Source organism: Physeter macrocephalus, chromosome 12, assembly GCF_002837175.3.
Source record: "Physeter macrocephalus isolate SW-GA chromosome 12, ASM283717v5, whole genome shotgun sequence".
Classification (NCBI taxonomy): domain Eukaryota; kingdom Metazoa; phylum Chordata; class Mammalia; order Artiodactyla; family Physeteridae; genus Physeter; species Physeter macrocephalus.
Window position 1 is genome coordinate 5641962 of NC_041225.1, and position 23349 is coordinate 5665310.

At 37.3% G+C, this 23349-nt stretch overlaps 1 protein-coding gene across 1 annotated transcript in view; it reads left to right on the plus strand.

Moving 5' to 3' along the window:
* Window positions 1–22798, plus strand: part of CTNNA2 (catenin alpha 2) — a 1212193-nt gene extending 1189395 nt beyond the window's left edge. Inside the window, exon 19 of the mRNA XM_024129861.2 lies at window positions 22511–22798. Coding sequence (XP_023985629.1) covers window positions 22511–22798 — 288 coding nt within the window. The remainder of the gene's footprint in view (window positions 1–22510) is intronic.
* Window positions 22799–23349: the final 551 nt, after the last annotated feature.

The window sequence follows — 23349 nt, forward strand, 5'->3', positions numbered from 1 at the left end:
GAAAAAGCTTTCAACAAAATTCAACACCCATTTATGATAAAAATACTCCAGAATGTAAGCATACAGGGAACCTACTTCAACATAATAAAAGCCATATATGACTAACCCACAGCCAACATTGTTCCAAATGGTGAAAAACTGAAACCATTTTCTCTAAGATCAGGAACTAGGCAAGGTTGCCTACTCTCACCACTATTATTCACATAGTTTTGGAAGTTTTAGCCACAATAATCAGAGAAGAAAAAGAAATAAAAAGAATCCAAATTGGAAAAGAAGAAGTAAAACTGTCATTGTTTGCAGATGACATGATAGTATACCTAGAGAATCCTAAAATTGCTACCAGAAAACTACTAGAGCTAATCAATGAATTTGGTAAAGTAGCAGAATACAAAATTATTGCATAGAAATCTCTTGCATTCCTTTACACTATTTACACTAACAATGAAAAATCAGAAAGAGAAATTAAGGAAAAAAATCCCATTTACCATTGCAACAAAAAGAATAAAATACGTAGGAATAAACCTACATAAGGAGACAAAAACCTTATACAGAAAACTATAAGACACTGATGAAAGAAATTATAATGATACAAACAGATGGAGAGATATACCATGTTCTTGGATTGGAAGAATCAACATTGTGAAAATGACTATAAAGAAATTAAAGATGATACAAACAGATGGAGAGATATACCATGTCCTTGGATTGGAAGAATCAACATTGTGAATATGACTATACTACCTAAAGCAATCTACAGATTCAGTGCAATCCCTATCAAACTACCAATGGCATTTTTCACAGAAGTAGAATAAAAAATTGCACAATTTGTATGGAAACACATAAGACCCCCCAATAGCCAAAACAATCTTGAGAAAGAAAAAGGGAGCTGGAGGAATCAGGCTCCCTGACTTCAGACAATACTCCAAAGCTACAGTATTGAAGACAGTATGCTACTGACACAAAAACAGAAATATAAATCAATGGAACAGGATAGAAAGCCCAGAGATAAATCCACACACATATGGTCACCTTATCTTTGATAAAGCAGGCAAGAATATACCACGGAGAAAAGACAGCCTCTTCAACAAATGGTGCTGCGAAAACTGGACAGCTACATGTAAAAGAATGAAATTAAAACACTCCTTAACACCATGTACAAAAATAAGCTCAAAATGTATTAAAGACCTAAATGTAAGGTTGCACACTATAAAACTCTTAGGAGAAAACATAGGCTATGACATAAATCACAGCAAGATCCTTTTCAACCCACCTCCTAGAGAAATGGAAATAAAAACAAACATAAACAAATGGGACCTAATGAAAGCATTTCCACAGCAAAGGAAACCATAAACAAGATGAAAAGACAACCCTTAGAATGGGAGAAAATATTTGCAAACAAAGCAACTGTCAAAGGATTAATTTTCAGAATATATAAGCAGCTTATACGGGTCAATATCAAAAAGTAAGAAACCCAATCCAAAAATGGGCAGAAGAGCTAAATAGACATTTCTCCAAAGAAGATATACAGATTGCCAAGAAACACATGAAAGGATGGTCAACATCACTAATCGTTAGAGAAATGCACATCCAAACTACAGTGAGGTACCCCCTATCCCGATCAGAGCGGCCATCATCAAAAAAATCTAGAAACAATAAATACTGGACAGGGTGTTCAGAAAAGGGAACCCTCTTGCCCTTTTGGTGGGAATGTAAATTGATACAGCCACTATGGAGAACAGTATGGAGGTTCCTTAAAAAACTAAAAATAGAACTACCATATGACCCAGCAATCCCACTACTGGGCATATACCCTGAGAAAACCATAATTCAAAAATAGTCATGTACCACAATGTTCATTGCAGCACTATTTACAATAGCCAGGACATGGAAGCAACCTAAGTGTCCATCGTCAGATGAATGGATAAAGAAGATGTGGCACATATATACAATGGAATATTACTCAGCCATAAAAAGAAAGGAAATTGAGTTATTTGTAGTGAGGTGGATGGACCTAGAGTCTGTCTTACAGAGTGAAGTAAGTCAGAAAGAGAAAAACAAATTCTGTATGCTAACACATATATATGGTATCTAAAAAAAAAAAAATGGTTCTGACAAACCTAGGGCAGGACAGGAATAAAGACACAGACAAAGAGAATGGACTTGAGGACACAGGGAGGGGGAAGGTTAAGCTGGGATGAAGTGAGAGAATAGCACTGACATATATACACTACCAAATGTAAGATAGATAGCTATTGGGAAGCAGCTGCATAGCACAGGGAGATCAGCTCGGTGCTTTGTGACCAGCTAGAGGGGTGGGATAGGGAGGGTGGAAGGGAGATGCAAGAAGGAATGGCTATGGGGATATATGTATATATATAGCTGATTCACTTTGTTGTACGGCAGAAAATAGCACAGCACTGTAAAGCAATTATACTCCAATAAAGATGTTAAAAATAATAATATCATGTTCTCTTAAGGTAGATGTTAAAATTATAAGCAAGGTATTGCTATTCAATGTGAATTTGGAAACCAAGTCTCTTTTATCATCTGGGTGATATTGGGTAACATTGCTAATCTCTGAGCTTTTGCTTTTGATTTAGAAATTGGAATAGTAATACCACTTAGAGGGACAACAGGATGATTGCATGTAGTAAATGCCTCAATTATTATTAAACTAAGATGCATTGAGGGCTTAGCATGTTCCACGCACCATGCTAAGCATCTGAAATGCACTCTGCAATGTGTTTTCAAAATCATTCTGTGGAAGAGATACTGTCATCCCCATTAAAAATAGTAGGAAACCGAGGTTCAGAGAATTTAAATAACTTCCTGGAGGCTACAAAGTTAGTGGCTGATATACTGTAGTGCTTCCAGGAATCCTCTCTTGATATTCTCCCACAGCATGATGTGTTTTCTATCATTCCTGGTATGGAATGCAGTGTAGGAACTTATTTAATTTTATAAATAAATAAATAAATAAATAAATAAATTATATATATATATATATATATATATATATATATCCCTAGCTAGTCTGTGAGCTCCATAAGGATAGGGAATGTGTCTGAATGTTCTTAATTTTTTCCCTGATTTCTTGCACACTGAGCACATAATGTGTGCTTAATACATTAACTTCTTGGCCATTCCTTTTTCCATTGTAGTAAGTTATCACACTGAAAAATCCTAGTAAATGATTCTGAAGTCTATCATTCATTCATGCTTGCATTCATTTATTCCCACATGAAAACACCTGAGTTTATTTTAAATACTAGATTTCAAAGTGCATTGTCTACCTAAGATTTAGGGCCCAAAATCAAGTAATTAATTTTTTTAGCTAAATTAATTTTTGTAATTTACTTTGTTATATTTCCTAGTACTTTAAGTAGACTAACAAAAAAAAAAGGTTATGGTATGGAAACATATAGAATTTCTTTCAAAACAGCTGAATTAATCAAATTAATCATTTATTTTAAAAAAGGAATTTAAAGTAAGGGCCCAAGTGACATGGTTTGTTTCATTTGCCCTCCCACGTGAAGGTTAAGATATATTAAAATGTTAATTATATTTAGATGTGAAATATGACTTTTTAATTAAGTATCGTAAATTATTAATGCCCAATAATAGTATCTATAATTCATGTATTTTAATTAAATTTAGATTCAGCTACATATGATAAAACATCAAATATTTATTTCTCTCTCGCATACAATAAGTCTATAGGTGGTTCAGGGCTGGTATAGTAATCTCAGAGTCATCAAGGACCCAGACTCCTCTGACTTTATGTTCTGTTCCACTTGGTATGAGGCTTCTGTTCTCAAGTTCATCTTTGAACTTGAGAAGTGCTCCATCTTCCCATTTCCCATACAAGAAGAAGAAAAGAGGTGAGAGGGCAAAATGGTGTGCTTCTTAGCTGTGTTAGTACCCTTTAAAATATTTCCCAGGAACATCTGTACCCCTACCCCAATTATTTCTACGTATATCATATGACAAATCTGAAAAAAAATGGGGAAGAATTGGGCATGGAGTGGCAGTTCTTACCCATCTATACTCTCCATTCAGTGGCACACAAACTGAATTCTGACTTCTGGTAGTTGCTTGATCCAGCTGAGCCCCATTTTTCTCAAGTGTAAAATGAAAATTACATTAGTATCTACTTCATTGCATTGTTTTTAGTGTTAATGTGTTAATGTGTGCCACAGACCTAGTACAAGGCCCAGAATGTAGAAGTAGCTAACTTTATTTTTCATTACCTTGTCTCTTCCCAAAGATGATGGTCTTTTTGATGATGTAGGTGCCCTCTTGCCCTCTTTCATCATGTCTACCAATCAAGCCATTGGATATACAGTAGTGAACAACCAGCCAAAGTCTCTGCCCTCATAGAAATTGCAATTTTTTTGTCATTGAGAGTCCTGAAGGAATCACTACAGAGAGGTGATAGCTGAAAATACAGAAGGGAATGACTTCAACAGAGAAGTGAAGTAGTGATTCTTATATTTCAATCTGTAGAAGAATCACATGGGTAGCAAATAAAAATGGAGATTTGTAGGCTTTCCCTTCACAGTTCTGAAGCTCACGCCTGAGATCAGGAATCTGTATTCTATTTCTAAACATTCTGGATGCAGATACTTATGGATCACACTTTGAAAAATACTGGTCTAGGAAGGAGGGAGGAGTGAGGCTATGGTGAGAGCTTCCCAGGGCTTTAAGTCAGTTTCGACCCTTTCTTAGACCTCATGGCTTCTCTCATTAGGCTATTTCATTCTAGCTTAGTCTAAATAATTCTTAGTTGTGAGAAGTTGTTGTGGTTGTTCACTGTATAGGATGTTTGGCAAGATCACTGGCATTTCCCCACTAGATGCCTGTAGTGGGGAAATTGCCCCAGATGAGAACCATAGGTCTGGTTGAAATATCGATTTTTCACCTAGAATATACATACTATTTGAAATGGAGCCTTTTATTTCTTCCCTCTGGAAGGGTGGAAGATGGCAGATACAATGGTTCCAGATTCATCTGCCAAATGCCCATTCATAGCCTGGCATCGGGGTGTGGGTGTGCACTTTTCTAAAAGTGAGACTCCTGAGAACCCATCACGGTCATCCTCTGGCCATAACCTTCATACACCTTTTAAAGATCTCCATCCATCTTCCTTCTTGGTTACCCCAGATATTCCTGTCTTAGAGATACAGGCATTTCTACTCTCAAAGGCAATTAAGGCCTCTGATAAGAATTGTTTAAAAGAAAGTTAAGTGAATTGACTTCAGTTTCTTGCTTTTTACAAACAAGGGTATTGAGTTTAAAACATTTCAATTGTTTTTATAACACCTTTTTTTGTTAAACAAAACATTTTCACATATTACTTTATTCTCTCTGTATAATTTTTAATCCTTGTATGATGAGATAGATAATAAGTACCTTTTTAAAAATAAGGAAAAATACCAAAGTGATAATTTGTATTTTTTCCTTTAAAAATAATATTAAGAAATGCATCAGGCCAATGGTCTCCTTGAGATTCAAATTAATTATGTGGGTGTTTTTGAGGTAATATTTATGATGAGTAACTGCAATGCTGAAATTAGTGCTAGCTGAGCCCTTGAAACCAAGCAAATTATAGGTAGACATTAAATATACTTCATAGTTTAGCATTAATTCTTTTTAAAGAGAAGGTTGGAGAGCTGTAACAGGTGGTGACTCTAGATGAAACAGAGATCACTCTTTCTTTCAAAGGTGTAGTTGTAGTGTATTTGAAATATTTACCATGACATTTTTTAGTGTATCAGGTAAAGAAATAATGAGGTAGCCTTTACATCTTATAATAAATATGGAGGTGATTTAACTTTGTCAAAGGCTAGATTCCCAGGGACTCCAAGATAGGGATTGTGTCTTGAGGAAACTTTCCTCTTAATATTAAGTATGATTTTCAGTAGGGGCAAGATACTGTATCAGACTCTCTCCAACACTTTAATGTTTATCTTTGTTCACTGGTTAAAACTTGTCACTTTCTTGGAAGTTTACAAAGTGCTTTTTTTTTTTTTCAGAGAAGTTTTCCAATTTCATAGATTTGAGCCTTGCTTTCAAAGGAACCACTAATATCTTTTCTATGATTTTTGGCAATACTGTTATGCATGTCCAGTCTTTTGAGGATACTTTGTCCTTTAATCTGTGGTTTTGAAAGTTTCTTGTATAGCTCAACCTCTTTTGCAAGAGAACAGACAATATGTTGTCCATCCGTAGAGGTTCTTTGTTGGACCAAAGAAATAATGTTTCCAGTTTTAGATTGAAGGGAACCCTCTGGTGTTTTTGCTGTATTTTTCCTAAAGTAGTCACTCCAGGAGAAACAGATTATAAGGTTCCAAACCAGGCCAAGCCCTGGCAGACACTTGTAAGGGGACATATTCTAGCTTCTCAGGGGAACCACCTTAAATGCTCTTTATTTCTTATTTTATTCAAAAGCAATTGGAGCTGCAGTGTGTTATTAATAAATACACTACACCTGGGAACAGAAGTCATACACTTAAAATTCCTGGTAATTGTCTTATTAGCTAGCAAGTTACTTTTCTTTAATCCTCCATTCCCTCATGTATTGAACAGGAAGGATAAAGGGGTATATCATTTTTTGGGGGGAGATAGAGTGAAGATTAAGTGATGTAAAATATTGGCTGGGATGCTCAATATGTATTGAATCTGGAAAATATCCAAAGTGCATTAACCCAATACAGAGAAGTATTAGTCAAATTTTATCAGTAGGCTGCTCTTACAGATCAGTTTAAGAGGCAGCCTGAGCTAAGAATCCATCACCCAACTGACTAAACACTGGGGATGTATATACCCAGTCCTACTGTGGCTTATGTGGTGCTAGCCTTTGTGGAGAACATGACAATAAAGGGCCAGGAAGTACTTGTTCATAAATAGCAAGAAGTCTAGTTCTGAGACAAGACTTTCACATGCACACAAAGTCTTTGAAGACAAAGCAGCAAATAAGTAACATTATTTCATGCTAGCAAGAAATGTAACAGGAATTGAGCTGCAATCACCAAGGTTAGCTCCATGGATGCTCATATTACAAGAATGGTTTATCTTTATTTTTTGGCTGACCTTTATTTCTTTAGGAATGCACTCCACAGTCAGTTTTTGGGTCCCCAATAGCAGGTTCCTCTGTTACATTTATTTTGAGAATCGTATTTCCTGATCATTCTCCAAAAAAGGGAAAAATTAGATTGTAACTAGACCACCTCACCCATATTTCAGCCCTAGTCATCCCCACTGTCAGGTGGAGAAAGAAAGCTTACCTCATTTTGGAAGTACCTTGTTTTTGTCTTGTTAAGGCTTATGGTACTCTCACCCTGGGTGTCTATTGGAATACCCTTCCCTGTGCAGACTTTCTTGGGCCTGAGTTACCCAGGTGGTCCAATAATATGATGAAGATTCTAAAAGGACTCACTCAAGGTACCCAGAACTTATGTAATAATCTTTTATAGTGACATACTTATTTAAAATTTTTAAAAGTTTACTTTTAAAACTGGTGAAAATATATTGGTATTAATAACCCCATTTTACAGTTGAAGAAGCAGAAGCTCAGAGAGGTTACAAGAGAACACCAAACTTTCCTAGTCAGCAACTAGCACAGCCAAGATTAGAACCAATTTCTCTTTGTGCTGTTGTGCTTTGTGCATTTGAAGGATGTTGCTTGTCCCTGTCCCCCTTAGACTAGTAGTTGAACAAGAAATACAGGATATAGTATCAATCAGATAGTATACGTGATGGTAACAACTAATATATGTTGTGTTCTTAAAAACTATGACAGCCTTACATCATATCATGGTGCCCATTGTGTGGTTGAGTAAAAGGCTTTGTTGTAGAAATTTAGAATAAAAAAGTTTTTTTCATAAACTTTGTGTAAATAGCAAGTGGTATATGTGGTGGCTAGTGGGAAGGAGAATTAGATGTTGTATTTGATCAAGTTTTCTTTGAAAATGTAAGTGACTTTTTAGTGGCTGGCAAGAAAACGAGTAAGTAGATGAAGTCCTTACTATGTGCCTAATTCATATCTCATGTGAATCGTGATTGCAGGACTGTAAGTTGGTGTGACCTTTTATTCCTTTATGACTTAAGGAAATCCACCTCTTTGCTGCTTGGTCACATGATTCACATTTATGAATAGTTAAAAACCACCGTAATTCATACTGAGCTCCAGATAAATGGAAACAATAGCCAGGAATAGAGAGTTCAGGGCAGGAAAACACGAAGGTGGATTTGCCTGGTCAAAGAAGATTGCATGTAATGTGTCACGTGGGTAAACTGAAGCTGAATTCTACCAGATATGAGTTTGTGAACCCAAGTTCACGAAGAACTTAATTGTTCTCTATTTCCTTGTATGTAAAGAACGAATGATGGTATCTATCTTATACATCTTATACATCTTAGAGATCATTTATTAAGATCCCAGAACTATACCTAGCAAACACAGCTCAGTGCTTCACAGACGCTGGTACTGTTAATGAGAGAGATGATCCTTAAAGAAAGCCCAGTATTTTATACACAGAAAGTAATAAACACAAATAATTGAACTATGGATGTTTTCTGAGCAAAGGATGATCCTGAAGCTATACCACTGAGGGCACAGTGAGAGGAAGAGGTCATAAGATTTGTATTGTAGCTAGATAACATTTACTTTGTATATTATGTCCCTAAATCCCACTGTCCTGCTAATATTTTGCCTTTGGGTACTCTTCCATGGAAGAATAAACAGATTGATGGCATGGGGAGTTGGGTACTGGACTAGGCATTGTTCCCTACCTTTACGTCTTTGGACAAGCTTTGTCGTCTCTTACTTCCTCATCCATAAAGTTGCAATTATTCAACAACATTCAGCAAATATTTATGGAAGACCCATATGCTAGACACTATTTTAGGTGTTTGGGATATAGCTGGGGGTGAGGGACAATAAACCTGTGAGGAAAATATTTGTTAGATGGCAACGAGTGTATGAAGAAATATTAAAATGGAAAGAGGAGGAGTTAAGGGTGGGAATGGTGTTGCAATTTGGAAAGAGAAGTTTTCACTGAGATACTGATATTTGATTAAATATCTGATGGAGTTTAGCGACCAAGCTTTACAGGTATCTGGGGGAAGAGGGTTCTAGGCAGAAGAAAAAAGTATAAAGGCACTGAAGGGCAGGCATGACTGGTCTGTCTGAGCAATAACCAAGAGAGCAATATTAAATTTATTTATTTATTTATTTATTTATTTACCTATTTATTTTTGGCTGCGTTGGTTCTTTGTTGCTGTGTGTGGGCTTTCTCTAGTTGCGGCAAGAGGGGCTACTCTTCATTACAGTGTGCGGGCTTCTCACTGTGGTGGCTTCCCTTGTTGTGAAGCATGGGCTCTAGGCACGTGGACTTCAGTAGTTGTGGCACGTGGGCTCAGTAGTTGTGGCTCGTGGGCTCTAGAGCACAGGCTCAGTAGTTGTGGCACATGAGCTTAGTTGCTCCGTGGCATGTGGTATCTTCCTGGACCCGGGCTCAAACCCGTGTCCCCTGCCTTGGCAGATGGATTCTTAACCACTGCACCAGCAGGGAACTCCCCAAGAGACCAATATTTAGTAGTGGAGTGAACAACAGAGAAATCAGAACTACTGGTAACCAGATTTTATGATCTTGAAGGCCACTGTGATAGTTTTAGATTTTACTCAGATTGAGATGGGGCACCATTGGACGATGTTGAGAAGAAAAGCGATATTATTTGAGTTTATGTAACAGGACTATTCTGGCTCCTGTTAAAGGAAGGAAAGAGTGAGGAACAAGGAAACTAGTTAGGGGAAGATATTGAAACAATCTAACATGAGATTCTGATGGGTCTTGACCATGGTGGTAATAGTGGAGAAGGTGAGAAAAGCTCAAATATTGGATATATTTCAAAGATGCTGCTGACAGACTATGATGGCAGATTGGATGCTGGGTCAGAGAGAACAAGGTGTAATATAAAATTCTGGGTTTTTAACCTAAACAGTTGGAAGAATTGTGTTGTCAATAACTGAGACTAAGAAGACAGTGGGAAGAGCAGGTAGCTCATACTTGTCTCTGGAATGTTGGGAAGAGTCATTAAGAAAAGTCTGCAGAAGCTTAGGTTATTCTCTAAATGTTGAGAGGTCTTTGTGAAAGTAACAACTTTTGCAAGAACCTGAAGTAGGATCCAGATGGAAGTTAAATACTTACAACTCATTGTGTTCTAAATAAGATAGGAAAACTTTACCTGAATCTGTGACAATGTACACAGTGAACACTTGGAAATTAATTAAATATGTGATGAAACTTGTAGTGAGTTTACATCTCACAATGAGAAAAGTAGTGGCCAGGAAAAAAGAAAAATATTTGGAGAGTATTATTCTATGTCTACTCAAAGAATGTTTCAAAGTAGTCAGAAAAATGTATTCAATTATGAAAAGCCATGGGTCAACTGCTCAAATTTAAAATTAATTTAATTAAAATTACTGGCTTTAAAAGATGCATTATACTGAAGACCTCTTATGAGCCCTTGAGGAATGGTATCCATTTCTTTTTGTTGTTATTCTCATTTATGTAATAAAAGAGTTGAAATTTTAGGTTGATGTAGTGAATTATATTATATAGTTACATATATGTCTAAGATTTCACATCAGTTTTCTGCATTATATTTGAGAGGTTATTCTTTATGAATTATACAAGGAGAACAATATGCTAATGAGAGAGAAACAATATTAATATACCCCTGTTAATCAAAGCATAGCCTTTGGGGGGAGGGTTCGAAGGCCCATAGTGGATATGGTAAATGGGTTTAATCTTGATTACTCACTCTCATCAATTGCTAGTGATGGACTGAGGTGTGTTTTGAGAAGAATTCTGAGATCTTGTCCAGGATCAATAGAGCAAAGGACTGTTATTGACTTGACGTGCCTGATAAAGGTACCAATGAAGAAATGGTAGCAAGTATGTCACACATCAACCATCCTTGCCTTCACTAAAAGAGGCATTTCTGGAAGAGGCTTGGAGCATTGACAAGTATGGCTTGTTTAAAGGTTACCTATTCTGTTTATGTTTTGTTTTGTTCGTTTGTTTGTTCTTTTGCACCTAACCTACTTCTTGGTACCTCCTGGCCTTTCCAGACTGTAGTCTAGGCAATGTCCTCTCTTTATAGTTTGACTTTTAATTATCCTGGATTTTTTGGTTAGTCTATTTTCAAGACCTGGCCTTTGCTAATTTATTTGGTTAATAAATATGAGCAAAATATAACCAAAGGCAGTAAGGTTGGTATGCTTATGTTTTGGGAAGCTGGGTGGATGAAACTTTCAAACACCCCCAAAGAATATGTAGATTCAACACTGTGAGTCTATTGATGGGTTAAGATAATGAGATAAGCTGATCTCAGTTGAAGACAGCAGGTGTTAGGTTCAATGGGCTAAAAATTTAAAATAGTCCATTTTATAGAACAATAGATTTAAGACTTTAGGAAACCCAACTGTATTTTGATGGAGTTGAAGCATAGGGCTTGGGAGGTTGATGTTCAGTGTTTCATGTGCAGAAGAGGGAACTGTGTTTGAGGTAGCTTAGGACACTCTCAGCTGGTTTCTGACAACAATATAAGAGTTGAATTAATTAGGCTGTTGAACTTCCCAGGTAACATTATTATGCTTTTCAATAAGAAATATCTAGAAATAATATCTTAACCAAAACAAAGAGTATGAATTTTTTTTTGAAGAGCCTGAATTTTTGAAATGTTAGGCCCTATATGTGGTTGGATAAAATATTTTATACTCTTTCTTTTGATGCCTCGCAAATAAGATCTTTAAACTTTACTTTCCAAGACCAGATTGGCTTCCCTCCATCTCCTACTAGAGCCATCTTGACTTTTCAACTATCAAGTCTTTCTCCAACCCCTATAAGCCCTAAATGTTCTTAGATATTTTGGGTGCCATACATAAGTTCCCCATGTTTTCTTATACTGAATCTTGAGCCCTCCTTTCCTCCATCTAAAAGATTCAGTAGTGCTACAAAAGATACAACTTATGGTGCTTTTTTATTCTCCTTGTGAACTTCTCCATGCCTTTATCACTACAACATTAAAACTATAATAATCAGGCATTGAGAACAAGCCAAGGTGGCAGTAGCTTCAGTGAGTAGAAGGTTAGAGAGAGTCCAAAATGCTGGATTGGGTGGATGGAGGGGTGTGGAGAAACCTTGAAAGGAGAAAATAGAGAAGGAGGAGGTGGAAATGGAAAATAATGATTTTAAAAAGACCCTTTTTGGACTCAAACCGTGATTTAAGGAAAGCTGGATCACAGTAATAATAAAAGCTTATGATTTGCTAAGGGCCTCCATGTGCCAGGCATTCAGCTTCAAGGGTATTATCTCATTTAATACTTAATAATCCTAGAAAGTGCTTTTTTTCACTTGTACTTTAGAGAAAGATAAGATAGAGTTTCAGGTAGAGCTAGGTTAAGTAGCTCTCCCAAGATCACATAGCCAGTGATTAGTCCCATCAGGTTTGAACTCAGGTTTTGAGTCCAAAGTCCAAGCTTTTCTTCACTGTAAGAGAGGAAAAGATAAAACAGGATGGAGTAACAGGGAGAGTTGGAAGTGGAGCATGAAATGTAAGAATGCATTGCCAGAGGGGAGAGAATGTACAGGACTTGGAAGAATTGGGTGGAAAGAGGGTACTAGAATCCTGAGGAGGGGTAGCAAACACTCCTTGGGGAAGGGGTCTCTTCTGCTGCTCTTTAGTCCTTCATCCAGGACTCAGGTAGCAACAGAAGCTTTGACCATCTCTTTCCATACACCTGATGAGGAGAGAGTTATGGGCCGGATGGGAGTTTAGTTTCCCCAACATATGAATAATGCCACATGATACAACTGTTAGTGATTGAATGTGGAGAGGAGTGAACGGATGGAGAAGAATAATCCAGGCTTCCAGATTATGCTCCCTTCCCAGGCACAACCCTCCATCAACCAGCACCCAAACCTGTGGTCCTTGACTCTTTGGATCTATTCTTCACTTAGTAGTTGCACGTCGCATTCTGGAGCCTAGGAGCCATTCTGTAAGGTGTTAAATGGCCTTTATCACTTATCAGCAAATATACCATGACCATGCAAAGTTCAGCATTTCTGAGAGTACTGGGCCCGTTGGTGGCTCTTTGATTCATTTTGTGAAGACATATTTCTCTTGGGTTCTTGGGCAGTGGCTTGTCTTAAATTTGCCTCCCAGTAATGGTAATGCAGAATAGTGTGGGAGAATGAGGGAAATAAAGGGATCAAACGTGGTGATCTTCTGCTAGCTGGCTGCCCCATAGGGAAGGCAAAAAGGAGCTTTAGCCCTTTGAAGGTCTGAGCCTTGGTTGGTGAAGACACGCTGATTCTCATGATCAGAGATGACAAAATCAACAATCAATGCATGGAATATGTATGTGACATAAAGTTTGTCTCCCTGCCCAGGAATATCTCCCAGTTTGTAATATATATATATATATCCATCCATTGGCACATCTTCTCTTGTTGGATTTATTTCCTATGCTTCCATTGTTATGTGAAAACAACCCAGAGAAAACCTCTGGGCCAGGAGATCCTGATGTGTAGGAAAAGGAACAGTATGGGAAGGCAGAAATATAGAAAAGGGAGGTGGGGACTGCCTGGAGGAATAGAGATGCCTGTTCATAACTTTCCAAGGGGTAACACATCCCAGTACTCCCATTTCTCCTTGGGATTCCAAGGTTAGCAAAAATGCCTTGTTTGGGGTTGAGCAAAAACTGTTCTGCCTTAAATGGTGAGAAAAAAATGGCTCTAGGCCATATTTAGGAAATTTGTTGACTGTAATTAAGCCTTTATGGGAATCCCCAAGGTTTACTTACCTATAATTGAAAAAATGCAAATGAAGACAGTTAATCAGTGGACTGGCTGACTAAGAAGTACTACCTACCTCAATGAATTAGAAAGGAAAACACAAATATGTCCAGTTGAGAAAGTTACCTGAGAACCAATTGGTAAATTTCTCAGCAACACTGGAGCTTTTATTTTTAGCCTGGCTGAGATTGCAGTGCTTGTCTGCTAAGGCCTTTGCCAACTTCATCTTGAGCCATTACAGACATATTTCCCAACAACTGGCCTTCAGCCTTGGGAGAGCACCAGCTGTCTCCCTGGCAGCACTCAAGGAATCCCTGCAGAAAAAATAACAGACCTTTTCTCCTCCTTTCTGCTGTGATTGAGCCACTACTTAAAGTTGTAAAACATTTACTTTTCAAGATCCTGTAATCAAACGGGAACACCCTTGGGATTAAGCCAACTCTTCAGGAGTTAGCCTACAGTATTCTTGCTCTCAGTTATCAAGGATTAGTACATGTTCTAATATTAATAGATTTAATGCAGTTTATTTTTTGTTTTAATGATCATCACAGCCATACCTATGATGGTAATTTTCACTTCAGACATCATACTTGTTAGTATATTCAGCTAATTTTTACCCTCTAATTTAAAACCATCCCCAAAATGCTTTGTACTTCTGTTCATACTTATGTTTTCAGCTTAATGATTTCATTAATCAGCAACTCATACTGTGGTGTCAGTATAAAGTTCACAATTTGTCCCTTAAAGTTAACTATGGGACAAAAGATTAAATGCCGCATCATTTAAATAAAAAATACTTGTTCGAGGTCTGATTGGTAGTAACAGAAACAGAAAGTATTAAACAATTTAAATATAGAAGTAGAGATACAGTAGATGATGTATCTGTGTTATAAACTATATCAAGTTGTTTTTGACAACTTTTTCAAAATATGACCTCTTGGAGGAGGGAGGTAAAGAAGTTTCCTTTCTCATGCCACTGAGCATATTCTCAAGGAGCAAGGTGCTGTGATTGATTAGTAATGCCTGCCATCGACACCATAGGGGTGAGTGCAAATTGCTGCCCTATGTTCACCACTGTCACTGTCTTAACAAGAAGGAATTCAGCTTTGTTAATTTATTTCATTGTTGATGTTTGATGAGGAAGAGTGTGTGGACTAGGACACTGAAATGAGGGTTTACCACACCGGAATAATCTTTTTTGTAAGCATGTAAACATCCATGAAGTGGGGAAAGATGTGATTAGGCTGAACCTTTTTACCATATCTTTGTTTGCTTCAGTTATTTATTACCCTGGACTTGTTAGCATTTTATAAAAGTGTTATTGATATAGACTCTGGAAAAAGTAGGGAGATATTTCAAGGTATTTCAAATGTATCACAGTTTCTAAGGGGATCAAATATCTCTTCAAAGCCTCATGGATTTTTCAAACATGAAATGTTCTTCTTGAGAGATAATAGGCTGCAATGCTGTGGGTTTCTAACCTCCCATTCATTAACAGCAAAACTGACTTGTAGCAAAGTCTCTTTTTTTTTTTTTTTCCTGAAGGTAATTTGTGACTCCTTTTGGAGAGATAACTGTTTAAATATAAATAAATGGCCAGCTCCAGTAGAGAGATTCCAGTTTTCTCAGGGCATTTACTTTCAATTTATTATCAATTCTTCCAGCACAACTTCCTTCCCTCAAAACACTAACCCAGCCCTGAATATGTATAGTGTAGGCCCATTAAAATATTTCTTGTTCTTATATGTTAAACACTAAGTTAGTCCCATTAAAAGATCTTGTACATGGTTAAAATGGACTCTACCCATTTTAGCATTCTCAAAGTCATTAGCACTATCAGTTATTATTTGAGAAAATTAGAATAAAAGAGCCTAGGCCCAAATGGGACTAGGTTACCTCTCCCAGGCACTTCTAAGCTTTTCAAAGTAATCGCTCCTTGGCTTTTATATTTCAAAATCACATTCAAAATGATTTGGTTTATTTTATTCAATTTAGCTTAGCCAGTAGTCCAATGACATTTGCATTATTTTTAACACAAGGACGGATTGCTTTGTACTTGGGATTTGCATGAACTACCATTTATGGTTCATTATTTTGTGGTAATAGATAATCAGCTTTTTGGAAATAGATTCACTTCCAGGTTATATTTCTATCTCTACATGCATATTTTAAATGGATTAATGTGGAGCACAGTGAAATCCTAATTCTCTTCTCTAATTATATTCCTGACCCTCACAAATTAACATCCTAAGATGTTCACTATGTCATATGCAGTTAATCCAATGCATTTCTCTCCACCTCTTTCAGATTACCTTGCACTTTTGACAATGGTATGTTTTTATATTCTTTGGGGTGGGAGTGTTTTTTTAAAGCCAGTTGTTAAATCTAAACTGCATTTGCTTTATTGGTGGTTGGTCCCAGGAGGATCACCATTATTATCAAGGGTGAAGGATTGCTAATTACCTAACAGAATCGAAAGTAGCCTTGGCTGTGAAGGGAATAGTTAAGATATTTCTTGATGATGTTATGTCTTAGATTATTAAAAGAATATTGATTTTTATCTTGAAAGTATAATGCAGAGAAAAATTTTAGTAGATTTTATTGGGCTTTTTGACCTGTGGGAAGAATATGGATTTAATATCTCATTCCACATTCTATTAGCTCTCTCTGTAGAAACACTAAATAAGAAATGTGAAGGGAAGAAAAAATCAGACAGAAATTGACATAAATTATATACTAACTGTATGCAGAACTGCGAAGACCAATAGAAACAAAACATGGTTTCTTACATCTTGCTCCCTGAATTTCACTCCCAGAATTTCAACTCTTCCTTTGATAACTCACTTTACCTACGTGTAGCACACACACACCTCACTCAGTATGTCCAAAGTTAAACTCAACAGTTCAGCACTTCAGCTTCCCTCTTATTTCTATCACCTGGGTGAATACACCCATATATACCAAATTGTACTAGCTAGGAATTTCAGAATTGTCCTTCTTCAGCACTCTTAACCATCCAGGCATGAACAATGTTCTATTTAACCCATTAGAAAAGTAGTAGAAAAATAGAGGGATAGACTGTAGGGTAGAGAGTAAATGACAATTTGGTATGTCAAGAAATGCAGTTGCACTTTCATTTGAAAGAGTGTGATTTGAGTCATGCAGTCACATCTCTGTCAAATTCTGTTTCTATTGAAACTGAACACCTTTTGCAGTATAATCCCCATGTTAATGAAATAGCATGAAACATAATGACATGGTGTTTCAGAAATCTTCAGATGATCCTGTAAATTTTGAGTCATTGTAAGCACTTTTCACAATTCATAAGGAATTAAGCAGCACAAATATCAATTAATGGAAGAATCACATTTCAGGAAGTCTTCCCTCTAGTATTTCTCTCTACTCAAAACACAAAATGAGGAAAGTGTAGGGAAAGAGAAATCTGTCTATTAGAAGTTAAGTGAGGTTAAGAAGACGAGAGTGGTAATAGAGGCAGAAAAAGAGCCAGAAAAACCCTATAGAATTGGCAGTAAAACAGCTCTCCCGCCCTTATTTGCTTTTCATGGACTGTAATAGAACAAGATGTGAGGAAACATCTGTTGCCTTTTTAAAATAGTACTTTGATATTTTAAAAAGAATAGTGACAGAATTAGGAGAAGCCTAATTTCCGTGGTTAGGGACAGCAGACACCTATGGAATGGAATAGAGAGAATTAGTCTAGTACAGCTTGATAAATTTGGGGGCTATGGATTTGTCTGCCATGCTCGACTCTGGGAAGCATCATAGAGCAATGGTTAGAGCATGGGCTCTGGAGTTAGGCTTCCTGGGTTTAAATCTTGGCTTTCCCACTTAACTGATCATAATAGTATTCCCAGTCTGAGGGGTGGATGTGAGATTGAATGAGAGAAAGGAAACTTGGGAAGTTAGTCCAGAGACTGGCTCATGGTAACAATTGCTAAATGCAGGCTATTATTATTATTTTTTAATTAAGTAGCCACTTCTCTTAGACTTGATATAAGAATTTAATGGGTTGCCTCATAGAAATAGAAAGGCCCTTGAGCATGAAAAGATACAAGTCTCTTTCTGTGGATAAGTCTAGTCAGTGTATATGCAAGCCAGCTTGAGGAATGGCTGGCTACAGCCCACCTCTGAGACTTATTTAAGCTAGCAAGACCAGCCCAGATAAAGGCTTAGAACACTAACCAGACTAGCTGAGCCCCACCTGAGGGTACAACCAGTCATTACTGCTGTATATTGAATGTACTTCAGAGAAACAGAGCAAGTACAAGAAAAATCTGCAGGGATCAGATCCCAGGAACTGCTGCCGACAAGGTGCATCCAAGGCAGTAGACCAGTCAAAAGGCCAGGAAGGATTGCTGGGCAGTAGCACATCCCAAGCCAGGAGATTTAGTTAGAAAGAATTCAGGCTCTGAGGATGAGACTAAAAATCACAGACCAGGTGAGATGGAAACTCTCACTAGACTTAGTCATGATGTTTATAGGATGCCCAGACAGAGTTAATAATTGAGATCGGTTCATTTCAAATGATAGTTAGTCACTGAAAAACAAGACCCCAGAGATCAAATGATGCTTCATAGAAGTAATGCAATGTAGTGGTTCAGAGGTTGGGCTTTGGAGAGAGAGAGTACAGGTCTTAATTCCTACTTTGCCAGTTACTACAGGGTCAAGTTATCCTACTTCTCTAAGCTTTCCTTTTCTCATCTTTAAAATGGGGGTAACAGTTTCTACTACAAGGATTTTTGAAACTTCAGTCATGCAAATTAATCAAAAGGACTAAGGCAATGCCAAGCACCTAGTAAGTGCTCAAGTAATGTTGTGTATTAATATTATTAGAATTTCATTAACACGTCTTGTTTGAAAATGCCCTAGTTACAGTATACACCACCAAAGAGAATACAATTATGTGAAATAAGTTTTCTTAAACCTTCCATTTAAAAATATTTCCATGTAGCTTTACTCTTTTTAATGTATTTTCTTTAGGAAGTGAATTTTTAGCAAGATGTGCCACTTGAAAACCAGGTCTCAGTGCTATTTTGGACAAGTATAAAGGAGACCCATTTTTAAATAAAACAAATTATGATTGTGCTGAAAATGATCTAAATTATTACAGTGGGTATAGGGCAAATGGTAAAATTTATCCCTGGGGAATTCAAGTTTTAAGAAGAAGTCAAATTTCGTATTAATTTTAGATTGGCCTTATTGCCTTGGAGTATATTTGTTCAGGCTTAGCTGGCCCTCACCTCCTCACTTTGCCTTGCCATTAATTCAGTACCTGCCCCACCAGGTGGCTTGAACAAAATCATTGACTTTATAATTTAGAACTGTCTCACTGTCAACCAATGTGTTAGGTTTATTCATAGGATTCCTGTGTCAGGCTGGGAGAGCAAAGGGGTTCTGAAGAAGAAACAGGCTATCATATTTTTGCAGCAGAATTAGACACCATCTATCTGAAAATGGAATCTGTGGTAAAAATCTCCAAATTATTTGTAATTCTTCTCTTTGGATCCATTCAATTCTCCCAACTCAATTCTCCCAAGATTTGCTTTTTGGGGGACAATTTAAAATACAATAGACATATCTTGCCCTAATCTACTTCTGCTAATTCTGTTGCCCCAAAGCAAATCAACAGAACTGTCCCTGATATAATATCATTCTACTCTCTCTTTACCCATAGCACACAACAGAAGTAACTAACTTTATGACCGAATTTTACTCTTTTTTGAAACCTTATAGACTTTTACAGGGAACTGTCAATTGGCCAAGGGGTATGGTATCTACCTCCTAAAGAAACTATAACTGATCTAACCGTCCCAGCATTTTGCTATCTTATCTCTTTTCTTCATTATTTGTACTTCTGCCTGGGGGTATAATTGGAAAGATGAAAAAGTGAGATTCAGTTGGATAATTAGCTGTGATGTTACCAAACTTGTGGATGGTGGAAGTCCTGAAATCATTGGTTGAAATAAGCCTTGAGAGAGTCTTTGGATATCGTCATTAATCCAGTGGTTCTTAACCTTTGGCATGAATCAGAATTCCCTGGATTGCCAGTTTTTTGATTCAGAATTGTGGGAATTGGCCTGAGAGAGTACATTTCTAACAGGTTCCCAGGTGATGCTGGTGCTGCTGGTTCAGAGACTGTACTTAGAGAATCACTGGACCAATCTGTGCCTGGCTTCCCTTCTATTAACATGAATAATCTAGAATTTGCTTTTCCTTAGCTAACTTTAGAAACTTATGCTGTAAAAGTAAACATTATGGGTTAAACAGTTATTTTGGTATATGCACACCTTATACAGTGTAATAGAATTGGTAACATAAGTAGTTACTCTATCCAATTGGTTGATTTAATTTGCAAAACAATCAATTATATATTTGTTGAGTCATGGCTCTAATCCACAAATCAGAGCTTCTCTATATTATTGTGGCATCAACGTAATACTGGCTTTTAATCGTGTGTGTGTGTGTGTGTGTGTGTGTGTGTGTGTGTGTGTGTGGTGAAACCTCAGTTTTATGGTATTGCAAGAAATTCATACTTAGAAATCTTCTTCCATTGTTTTCTCAAACAATCTGATTTTATGAGCTTTTTTGTGGTAGAAGAATTGAGTTCATTTCTCATAGAATTTTTAAACTCAGAATAATGTTTATTTAGCTTTAATAAAGGATGTGGAACAGATAACAGCCAGAACAACATAATAGAGTCTTTAGATATAACTTCCTTTTTTTTTTTAACATCTGTATTGGAGTAGAATTGCTTTACAATGGTGTGTTAGTTTCTGCTTTATAACAAGTGAATCAACTATACATATACATATATCCCCATATCTCCTCTCTCTTGTGTCTCCCTCCCATCCTCCTTATTCCACCCTCTAGGTGGTCACAAAGCACTGAGCTGATCTCCCTGTGCTATGCGGCTTCTTCCCACTAGCTATCTATTTTACATTTGGTAGTGTATATATGTCCATGCCACTCTTACTTTGTCCCAGCTTACCTTTCCCCCTCCCCGTGTCCTCAAGTCCATTCTCTATGTCTGCGTCTTTATTCCTGTCCTGCCCCTAGGTTTAGATATAACTTCCGACGTCCCCAGTCACTGCTTGGGACTTGCTTTGGTCACAAGAAATGACAAGTTAAGTGAAATTAGGTCACATCACATAGTAGAGTCACTGTGTTTGGAGTCACTGGGCGTAAACACTGTTAATTACTTCATACTCAGAATGTTGTATGCCTAGTTCCTATTCTCTAATATAGATACACAGATTACAAGTTATACAATGAACAATCTCAGCAACTAGGAGCGCATTACTTAGGAACATTCTTGGATCCCTCATTTAACTGCAATGGATACATTTCCTTAGTTGATATTGCAGGTTTAATGAACAGACTACATTCAGGCATCCCTGAGGCTGGAGTAATATTTGCAGTCCAGCGGTTAATTCTTTCCTTTCACTAGGTGACATGAAGAATCCTGGCTGAAAGGGGGTCTGAGAAATGCAGTTTTGAACTTTTCCAGCTTTTGTGGTCCAGGAGTTTGAAACAGATATTGAACGGTCTAGTATACAGTCTATAACACACTGCCTAAATGGTTAAAAGCAGAAAAGAGGTAACTTGAAAAATAACTGGCCTTAGAGTCTGGAGATGAACTTCTACACCTACTCTGCTCTAAGTTGTGACTGGTCTTAACAATTTTAAAGCCATTCTACCCAATAGGGTGGCAGTATGGTACAGTAGTACAGTCTTTAAGGACCCCATCACTTAAGCTATATAAACCTGTGAAAATTACTGGACCTCTGCATGCACCAGATCTCTCACCATATAATGGTAATGACAGTAATACCTACATCACAGGGTTGTTGTGAGAGTTAAGTGGGGAAACAAAGTTCTTAAAATAGCATTTGGCACATCATAAGAAATCAATATTTCATTAGCGCATGGATAAGGGGGTCTCATTGAACGTTCTTTGACCTATGCAAGCCTGACACAACTGTTGATATTTTATAAGAGGTATATTTAAGACCTGGGAATAGTCAGATACCGCAGCACAATAAACACCTAAGTAAAAAGTCAGTGTACCCATGGACGTATTCCTCTGCTTAGCTGCCTGCATCTCTACCAATCCTGAGCTCAAGATGGAGAAATAGTCTATAAAGAGATACTTCCACTGGGAAGTAAAACCCATATAACGTATAACCCTTAACGTATAAGTATAACCCATAAAACCCCTTATAACGTTTTATTCTTTAGTGCCTGCCAAATGCTTTTCAAATAATTGTTGTTATTACCAAACAGCCTAATGCAATAACATGAGATGTTCCACTTTGGACAACTTTTGTTATGTTGGAATTTTTACATGCCAAAAGGAGGGTTTTGTCTTTACAGGTACTGGGATTTTAGAAAACCGCGTATTGTCGAATATCCTCTATTTTTTCTTTTTATTTTGGGATTAGGGCTAGAAGACAAGTGACTGCTTTGTAACCTATTCTCCTTATCATGTAACAATTTGCTCCTTTTTTGGAAATACTGTATACTTGCACAAACACAACATTGTTTTAACTGAGAAATTGCACCTCCATCTTCTGAATGTTGTGCCTTGGCTAACCCAAGTATATTTCATTCTTCTTCCACTCCAGCTGGACAGTGCCACATCACTCATCCAGGCAGCTAAAAATCTGATGAATGCTGTTGTCCTCACGGTGAAAGCATCTTATGTGGCCTCAACAAAATATCAGAAGGTCTATGGGACAGCAGCTGTCAACTCACCTGTTGTGTCTTGGAAGATGAAGGCTCCAGAGAAGAAGCCCCTTGTGAAGAGAGAAAAGCCTGAAGAATTCCAGACGCGAGTTAGACGAGGTTCTCAGAAGAAACACATTTCTCCTGTACAGGCTTTAAGTGAATTCAAAGCAATGGATTCCTTCTAGGACGATAGGCTTTAACAAGAAAGCTTTTTCTTTCTTTTTCTTTTCTATTCTTTTATTTTTAATTCCATTTTTGTATGTATACCTGCTGACTCATATGCCTCTGGCATGGGGAAATAAGGGAGCAGTGTCTGTTTGCATGTAAGATGAGATGTGATCAATACTGCTGATCCATCTGTAGCCCAGGGAGGGGACAGGGAGTTCCTGTCCCAAGGTGGCACAGAGCTGTCCTTTGCAACATTCTCGTAAAATTGGACAAAGAGTTCACATTGCAATGTTTACGGGAGCGGGAGGGATGGGGAAAATAAACTTAACTCTACAAAAGCAAACTCTAATGCATGCAAGAATCATTAAGTTGGCAGGTATATTAATAAGTGAAAAATCTGGAAGTGTAATGGTAGAACATAAAGCTTGTATTGCTTCTGTTTCAGTGCAAAAATGTACTAGCCAATATGCTTAAGTGTGTGGCCCACAAATTGAGCAATTTAACGTTGACATCATATCGATGATATTATGTGGAGTTTTAACTAAGGGGAAACTAACTCATCCAGCCT